The sequence below is a fragment of the Meles meles genome, chromosome 2 (genome assembly GCF_922984935.1).
Source record: "Meles meles chromosome 2, mMelMel3.1 paternal haplotype, whole genome shotgun sequence".
In the NCBI taxonomy this organism is placed as follows: Eukaryota; Metazoa; Chordata; class Mammalia; order Carnivora; family Mustelidae; genus Meles; species Meles meles.
Window position 1 is genome coordinate 175,672,061 of NC_060067.1, and position 9,540 is coordinate 175,681,600.

General features: G+C 43.1%; 1 protein-coding gene across 5 annotated transcripts in view; it reads right to left on the bottom strand.

Moving 5' to 3' along the window:
- Positions 1-8,033, bottom strand: part of ASH2L (ASH2 like, histone lysine methyltransferase complex subunit) — a 30,030-nt gene extending 21,997 nt beyond the window's left edge. The window contains exons 1-5 of one of the 5 annotated variants that reach the window (XM_045991480.1): positions 7,814-8,033; positions 7,094-7,160; positions 6,835-6,986; positions 2,537-2,625; positions 2,170-2,264 (exon numbers count right to left, since the gene is read on the bottom strand). In XM_045991480.1, the coding sequence (XP_045847436.1) occupies positions 2,170-2,264; positions 2,537-2,625; positions 6,835-6,986; positions 7,094-7,160; positions 7,814-8,001 (591 nt within the window). In that variant the 5' untranslated portion in view covers positions 8,002-8,033. Of the gene's footprint in view, positions 1-2,169; positions 2,265-2,536; positions 2,626-6,834; positions 6,987-7,093; positions 7,161-7,367; positions 7,469-7,813 lie in introns of those variants that run through there. The other 4 variants (XM_045991488.1, XM_045991496.1, XM_045991505.1 and 1 more) reach the window with 4 other exon arrangements.
- Between the last annotated feature and the right edge of the window lie 1,507 nt (positions 8,034-9,540).

The window sequence follows — 9,540 nt, forward strand, 5'->3', positions numbered from 1 at the left end:
ACTCTATTAACCAGATTCAGGCTAGGATAATCAGTGGTTGCTAAAACCACAGCTTGAAAGGATTTGAACAAGAGAGTAAACAATCTCACTGCATCAACACACAGACTGCTTAGTAATTACAAACAGAAAATGTCCCTTTACAATGGAGAAATCTGGTGATACCTCTTCTCTACCTAAGTAATCAAATTTAGGACTACTTCTAATAAAACAAACTAATATTTTATGCCTCCTGATGTGACACAAGGAAAAATATACACTATCTACATAATATTCTTGCCAAAAATGTTCAGAGGGGCACCTGGGTGGCTCAGTCGATTAAGCATCTGACTCTTGATTTTGGCTTGGGTCATGATCTCAGGGTTGTGAGATCGAGCCCAGCACTGGGCTCTGCACTGGATGTGGAGTCTGCCTGAAATTCTTTCTCTCCTTCTCCCGCTGCCCCTCTCCTCCCCTCCGTCTCTAAAACAAACAAACAAACAAAAAGCTCAATCATGAAGAAACAATCAGATAAATGCAAACTGAGAAGCATCATGACAAACAACCGTCTAGGCTCCTCAAAATTTTCATGTCACAGCACACCACGGCACCTGGCTGGCTCAGTGGGAGGAGCGTACAACTCTTAATCTCAGGGTCGTAAACTGGAGCCCCACACTGGGTGTAGCGATTACTTAAAATAAATACATAAACTTTGTAAATAAACAAATAAATAAATAAATAAATGTACACCATAGCAGACCCAAAAAACAAAGTAAAATTAATTCGGGAACTGTTTTAGATTAAAGACAAAAAAGACACTATAGGGACACCTGACTAGCTCAGTGGGGAGAGCATGCGATCTCAGGGTTGTTGAATTCCATCCCCATGTTGGATGTGCAGCCCTACTTTAAAAAAAAAAAGAGAGAGAGCGAGAAAGAGACACATTATAACTAAATGTAATGTGTGATCCATGCCTGGATCCTGGATGGAGGAAAAAGCTATGAAGGATTTAAGAATAACAGTGAGAAAATAAAATTATATACTTTATATAAAAAATAAAAACTGCATATATTAGACAGTAGTATTACATCAGCATTAAAGTTTCTGAGTATGATCACTGTACTGTGGTTATGAGAGAATACTGGGTATAGTGTTCAAAGTAGTCTCATATAGCTTAGGGAGAAAACATAGACACTGGGCGATAAAGCAGATGCCATAAAGTATTAACAACCTGTAAAGCTAGGTAAAGAATAAAAGGATGTTCTGTACTATCTGAATTTTTCTAAATGTTTGAAAATCCTAAATAATAATTTGGGGGAAAAAATAAGAAAAAAACCAAACCTGATCACAGCACATCTCTAATGCAGGAATAAAAAGAAGGTGAAGGGGCCGTCTGCAGACTACTCCAGCCTGCAGGATTAAGTTCTCACTTCTATTCAGGAGAAAATCCCTTGCAGGTCTGATCCCAGCCATACTAGTATCACCAGACACCCCACACCAGTGTCTTTCAAACAGCAGATTGCAGACAATTAGTAGGTTATAAAATCAATTCTGTAGGTCAAACCTAGCACTGACTAGAACAGAAAATAACAGAGTGCCCAGGGAAAAGATCGGAGAGTAAGCACTGTTTGGTGAAATTTTTGTTTCAGTTTTAAATGAAAGGTAGGTATAAATGTACACTAGGCACAATGTAAACTCCACTGTTCTAAAATTTACTTAATTTTCTTACCATGACTCACAGTAGGAAAGACTCATGGATGGGCTAATCATCTAATTTTGATTCCTGACTTTGGTCATGTGGTTTGGCAGTTTAATAATAAAGGATAATTCATTTAAATAAACTCACCCCCTTCCCTCTGACAAAATCTGTAATAGCCATTTACAAAAACAGCTAAACTGAGCTGCTGGGAAGGTCCACCTCAAGATCTGATTATTAGTTGTTACTTATAAAGCCAACCAAAACTAAGGATTCACCCAACTAATAGCTAAGCCGAGTGACATACGAAGCCAAGTGACATACTGTGCACATACTAAGAAGTTAGTAAATCACATAAAATAAGTAACACATAACCAATGAATCTACAGTCATATATTCATAAAAATTGTGGGGAAAGTACTTATTGTTGAGAAGTATATTTAGACGTTCCACCGGATTCTTGGGCATAATTGCAATTACATTAATTTCTTCTCTACCTTATCTTTGGAGAACATGGTTTTCGGATGTTCATCCTGTGTTCGGGACTGCCATGTTAGGTTGGCCAAAGCACTAAGGCACATTTCCTTCAAGTCTAGCAAAAACAACAAAAAAAAGTTATCTACAGTATTATATCCCTATTACCAAAAGAATATTCAACTAGGTGGTCCACAAACTAACAATTATAGCAGCAAAAAGTAGAGTCATCATTGATCTGAAATGGACAATAGCCATTATTTGGAGCTAAACCCGAACTTCTACTAGCTACCACCAAGCAGAGGTTTCCTGATTCTGCTACATCCAAATCCCTTTTCTTTTGCAGCTAACCAGAGGACAATTTTGCCACACTCCACAATTTGTTCTTACTTGCTTGTTTCCGGAGGAAATAGGTATTCCCACTATGATGGCACACATTGCAGTGAAAACTATAGTTGGTCATGAAAGGTAGACAGGATCTGCAGAACAGCCAGATCAAACAGATTAGTGAACTTCTCAACACACATTTCCTTATGAGGAGTAAATCAACAGAATCAACAAGGATCCTCCTTTCCCCACTGTGAAAGTAAGGTAATAACACTAATATATTAAGGTACTAGTAAAACTTAAAAAGGTCATCAAAACCAAAACAGGGCTTGTATTTTTACAAATACCTGGATTTTTCTTTTTCTATAGAAAGGTTTTTTTGTCAGAGTGATCGAGAGCATGCACCTGCACAAGCAGGGGGAGCTGCAGGGCCAGGGAGAAGCAGGGTCCCTGCTGAGCAGGGAGCCCAACATGGGGCTGGACCCAGGACCCTGGGATCATGACCTGAGCTGAAGGCAGATGCTTAACCGACTGAGCCACTCCAGGTGTCCCTACCTGGATTTTTCTGATACAGAAATTTAACAAGACATTATCTCCAATGGCAGATAATTCAGCACCAGGAAGTTTCTCACTGGGACTTTGTCCAAGCTAGTTTATTATAGAATTTGAGTACCTAAAAAGAGTATATCAGGCCAGTTGTGGAAGAAGGCAAAGCACTCTCTTTAAATATATTTATAGGGGCACCTGGGTGGCTCAGTGAGTTAAAGCCTCTGCCTTCAGCTCGGGTCATGATCCCAGGGTCCTGGGATCGAGCCCCACATCGGGCTCTCTGCTCAGCAGGGAGCTTGCTTCCCCTTCTCTCTCTCTCTGCCTGCCTCTCTGCCTACTTGTTATTTCTATCTGTCAAATAAACAAATAATATCTTAAAAAAAAATAAATATATTTATAGTTAAATATTTGTATGTAAATTATATTTAAATATAAACAGCTTTATAAATGTCTATACACAAACTATATTTAAACACTTAAATATTTACTTAAAGTGCCAATAACACCATTGGAAAAGGCAAACAGAAATTATGACAAGATTAATTAAAAATGTAAATAATGGTGGTGCCTGGGTGGCTCAGCTGGTTGGGTGTCCAAATCTCGATTTTGGCTCAAGTCCTGATCTCATGGGGGTCAGGAGATCGAGCCCTGCATTGGGCTTCACGCTGAGTGAATAATCTTCTTGAGATTTTCTCCCCTGCCACCCTCTCCCTCAGCCCCTCCCCACTGCTCTCTCTCTACAATAAATATATAAAATCTTTTTTAAAATGTACATCATTGCATTATTCAGGAAAACACATAGGTCACAAAACATTACTTGTCTCATCACCAAAAGAATCCCACAGATGATAATTAGTCTTATAAGAGTTTTAAGGATACAAGTAGCAACTTCACATTTAAGAGTTAGAAAACGTTTTTGAAGGATATAAGTTACGAACTGGATTTGGGAAGATGAGTCTGTTTTCTTTTCTCTAGGTGAGCTATGTAGAAAGGGCCAACCAGTGGGCAGAGGGGCAAACTGCTATAAACAAATTTGTCCCAGAGAGGGGAGCTGTCAGGGATATGGTTTTTAAAAAAAAGGTAAGGCTTAAAAGGTAAGGAGTCCAAGGAGTCAGGTAGAGTTGGATTTTTTCTGTGGGTAATGGGAATTCCTTGAGGGGGAAATGACATGGTTAAAAATCCACGTTTCATAACAGGATGAGTCCGAAGGAAGAGATTAGAAAAAGTAAATGTACGTAAGGTGCTTTTTTGTCTGTTCCAGCAGAAGGTAAAGAAGGCCTCGGCCTCACCTAGGGTGAAATTAATAAAAACGGAAAGGACAAGCTAGTATGTAAGAGAAAAAATTGGTCAAGCTTGATGACTAACTGAGCTGGGATGGGGGGGCTGTGGAGTGAAAGGAGTTCTTACTACTAAGGGTGCTTCTATCACAAAGATGAAATCTTCTTAAAGGAGAGTTTGGGGACAAGAGAAGACATGTCTGTTTAGAGGCGAGAGAAAGATGCCAATGGAGGGAGAGATTTAAAAAATGGTGGATGCTGGGGCACCTGGTTGGCTCAGTGGGTTAAAGCCTCTGCCTTCGGCTCAGGTCATGATCCCGGGGTCCTGGAATCGACCCTGCATTGGGATCTCTGTTCAGCAGGGAGACTGCTTCCTCCTCTCTCTCTCTCTCTCTCTCTGCCTGCCTCTCGGCCTACTTGTGATCTCTGCCTGCCTCTCGGCCTACTTGTGATCTCTGCCTGTCAAATAAATGACATTTAAAAAAAAAAAATGGTGGATGCTGAGGATGTAACTGAGGAATCAATGCATTGGAGAAGGAGGTGTGGTGGTGACTGTACCCAATGACTGGAAGTAGAGTACAAGGAGACATTAGTGTTAAAAAGGAGAATGTAACAGAAAAATACAAGACTGGTTCGAGTTGTAAGAGAAGAAATCAAAAGCAGGTTTATCAAAAAAAAAAAAAAAAGAGGCAGGCTTATCTTGGACTCAGCTGAAACTTGCTTAAGTTATCCTCAAAGAGAAGCTTCCCAAGTGTGTGTCTATTGCCACCATTCAAGAAATTAAGAAACGTTATTGTGAATGTAAAATTGAGTTCCCTTGCCTTTACCTTGCTCTGGAAACCTTTCTGTTCAACGGCCCCCTGTGGTAAAATCACCTACAGAGAGCAAAGCCTCAAACTAGAGATATGTAGGCAGTCCCTATTTAATTCAAATATAATCAGGTGTTTACAGCTGCCTTTTCCAACCCTGCTAGCTCACTTCCTCCATCTCAGCTGTGAAAGATAATCTGTCTCACCTAATTGAGCTTCAGGTGTAAGTAACTTCTCAATTTCAGGTACAAACTAGTTCCTACCAAAAACTCCAAACTGCGATTCTTCCCTAGAGCAGCCCCAGTTCTCTCTCTGGTAAAGTTCCTAGGCTTTTTTTTTTTTTTTTAAAGATTTATTTATTTGACACAGAGAGAGAGATCACAAGTAGGTGGGGATGGGGGGGTGGGGTGTGGAGTAGGCTCCCCGCCAAGCAGAAAGCCCGATACAGGACTCGATCCCAGGACCCTGAGATCATGACCCTAGCTGAAGGCAGAGGCTTAAGCCACTGAGCCACCCAGGCGCCCAAATTTCCTAGGCTTTGTCTATCCAAGTAAACTCTTCTTGGCCAAAGGGGCCCAATTTTAGGTCTTGTCTAAGTGACCAGCTTTGCTTGTGTTGTATATTTTCCCTACAGATCCTTCTACCAAGATCAATTCTTTCCTCCAGATCCTTTAGTATTTTTTCTTTTTTTAGATTTTTATTTATTTATTTGACAGACAGAGATCACAAGTAGGCAGAGAGGCAGGCAGAGAGGAGGACGCAGGGAGCTGGCTGAGCAGAGAGCCCGATGTGGGGCTCGATCCCAGGACTCTGGGATCATGACCTGAGCCGAAAGCAGAGGCTTTAACCCACTGAGCTACCCAGGCGCCCTATTTTTTCTTTTTTAAACATTCTATCTTAGGTCACCAGTCACATGTTAATTAAACATTAGCATTTCTAAAACCCACTATAACTTTTTAACTAGAAAACATAAAATAAATTATTAAAGGATGGTATTTCTTTGCAAACCCACCCACGGAGGAGGAATTTCAGACTTAATAATGCATCCTTGAAACAATCTAAATTTACTTGCGTAATATGAACCATAAGGAAGACCAGAGAGCTAGCAATACAATTATTTCCATAGACAAAGTCAATATCGAGCACTTGCTATTGACTGAATCCCTACAATAAAACAAAAAGCCTTTTATTCTCAATCAATCATGAAATGATTTTGATTCATTAAAGAGGAAATTGGAAATATGCTGAGGAGTGAACATAGGATGATACTTAAAGAGAGTGAGTTAGAAGCCAAAAGGATAAAAAGAATGGCTCAAGCATGAAGAGGCACTGATCATCTCAAATTTTTGACAACAGACTTTGTCTACCCTAGACACCAACCCTTTCCCCAAAATCCATAACACCCAATACAACATTTAAATGATATTGTCCCATATTTATATAGTGCTTCATAATTGCACAGCTTTGTCTCCTAACCAGACTGTAAGCTCAAAACAAGGACAATATCTATCACTGCACCTACTAGGTCTGGGCCCTCAACTGGTAGAAAACACGCTCAGGTTACTAAAACAATTTCTGATTCGAATCCTACTACTCACTGAACAGGGGTTAGAAGACATAGAAAATAATGTGCTTTTATATTTGCTTACAAACTATGATTCAGGTGTTGAACATGCTGAGATTTATTTTACAGGGCGATTCTTACAGATTACCAAAAAATACTCACGAAGTATCTATGCCAAAGGTGTCCGCTGTGAACCATTTTGTACATATCCCACACTGCAGCTCTACCTCCCCCAGCTGTCGGCCATTCTCTTCATCCACCGAGCCGGCCTGAGTATCCATCACCTCTGAAGTATCCCCAGCACCTTCCTGTGTCCACAGAGCAATCAGAAAATCAAGTTAGTTGACCCAGTTGTATTTCTGACTCACTTAAAAATGTAAAACCTATTTTCCCTTGCAGACATCCAAAAATAAATACTTACTAGTGTATCTTTTCCATTAGAGGATTCTGTCTCCAAACCACCACCTACATCGACTGAATTTGCATCCCTACAAGATAATGGAAGCACTCAAGTAAGAATTTTCAAGAGAAACAAACCTCGAAACGCGTATTCCCAAAGATAATGATCAAAGTCCAGCTGAACTTCACACTTCTACAGCTTTTTCAACTAACAGCCTGGCTGCCCCGGGTTAGGAAGAACACGGCCTAGACAGACGCAGGCCCATGGGGTACAGGGAAGCCCAGTCGGCCCTTACAGACAAAACTACATGAGATGGAACTGGTCCTGGGGAAGGTTCGCAGGGATGCAGCTCTCCCACTGTTTTCAGAGGAACCGTTACTTCTTCCAGTCCGGCAATGCAGAGTGTTTTTTTCCCTGGGATATTTGAGGGGTTCCTACTAGAAGAGAGAGCTACGAGCCCCCTGTTGGGATGCAAGAGCAGGAGAGAGAACAAGAACCTTGACTCTCACAAACCGCCAAAGGTGCGGAAAGGGGCGTAGTTTCAGATACAGTTCAGAGGGGAGGGCCAAGGGGACGGGCCAAGCGGCGGGCGGGACTACAGTCCTGGAGGGGGCAGGGCGAGCCGTTGGCGGCTGGGCCTAGGTTCGGAGGGGGCGGGCAGGAGGGCTCCCGGGAGCCGCCGGATTCCAAGAGGGGAGGGCCTCCCGCCCTGTGTCTGCCTCGGGCCACAGGGTGTCTTACCCACTTTCTGCCTCTCCAGAACCGGGTTCGGCTACTGGAGCAACAGATGTCCCCTCTCCAGCCGGGGCAGTTGCCACCGCTACCACCGGTTTTGCCTCCCCTTCTTCCGCCGCTGTTGTATTTGCGGCGGCTGCTGGGCCGGGTCCTGCATCCACTCCGGGTCCGGGTCCAGTTCCCGCCGCCGCCATCACTGCCGCCTCCCAGAGTTCTCGCGAGAATACTCTCTCTGTCTCGCGTGAGTTGCTGCCAGGCTTTCTACTCTTCAAACAGTAAAGGCCCTTGATGGGTCCACCGCTTGTCTGAAGAACGGGCACTCCGGGCCCACTTTAAGGTGGGGCGGGCAGGCGGAGGCGGGCGGGGCCTCGGGGTTGGGATAGCTGGGGGCTGCTCGGGGCTTGTCAGCGTGAAGGCGTTGGAGGCGAGAATACTGGTGGGTTTCCTCTAGGACTCACTTCATTTCAGGACTGGACACTGCGTTTTCGTGGCCAGCACTGGAAATCACCGCGCAGACTAGGCGCTGTGAGAGCGCTGGGTACCTACGGACTCTGAAGTTTGTGGTATGCAAACATTCCTCACCATGAAATGTGGTAAACGTCTTCTGCAAACGCTAGCTAGCACTCAGCGCCCCGCTCCAGAAGCAGTTCGCTGAACTGCCCTCGAGATCGGCCACTTCGAGCACGTTTTCAAGTGGCCATCTAGCCTAGACTGTGAATGCAGAGCCCCCGCTGTACAGGCGAGGACCGGAGAGGGGATGTGGATGGAATATCCAGGCGGTAGAGGTAAGCAGCAGTGTGTGCTCTTAATATTGTAAGAGAAGGAAAATGAAGCCCAAATTAGGCAGTCAGGTGCTTAAGGACTTCCTGGTTGAAAGATTGGCCTTGGAGAAAGGAACAGATATCGACCAGAAGGTAAGAACGTGAGGAATCCACGGCAGTATTGGTGGGTGAAATCACTGGAGTAGAACCATTCAGAATTGTTGTCTTCCAACTCGAGATTAATAACCTCATGAAGTATTCAGGCTAGGACAGTTTTCAGGAAATCAGTGTGTACATCCTGATTTTTACAGAGTTGCCTAAAGACACTCTTTGCTCCCACTTTACAGAAGAAGGCATACCTGTCTCCAATCCTGAATCATATCTATGATTTACTGCCTGAAGGTGTACGAACCTATGGGACTCCAGACACAAGAACACTTGGAAATACGTAGATGTTTGGATTTCGCCATTGGTTCCCAAGTATTTGCTGTCAACAAAACTGAAGGAGGACCTAACTGCGTTAACAGCTGATAAGATTATTTTAAAAACGGTTGGTGATAAATGCTAAAAGTCGTGGGTGAAACTTTAAGAAGAAACAGAATATGTTCACAGACTCGAAGTATTTCCCCCCAAATATTTAATAGTTATAGTGGTGATTTTAACATACAGCCACAAATCTGTGGTACTGCTTCCTCCAAGAGGTAGAGCTTGAATCCCAACTCTTGAGTGTGTGGGCTGGTCTAACTTGCTTCTAAACAATAGAATATTTTATTTTCTTATTTTATTTTTAAAGATTTTATTTATTTACTTGACAGAGAGAGAGATCACAAGTAGGCAGAGAGGCAGACAGAGATAGGGGGAGGCAGGCTTCCCGCCGAGCAGAGAGCCCGATGTGGGGCTCGGTCCCAGGACCCTGAGATCATGCATGACCTGAGCCGAAAGCAGAGGCTTAACCCACTGAGCCACCCAGGC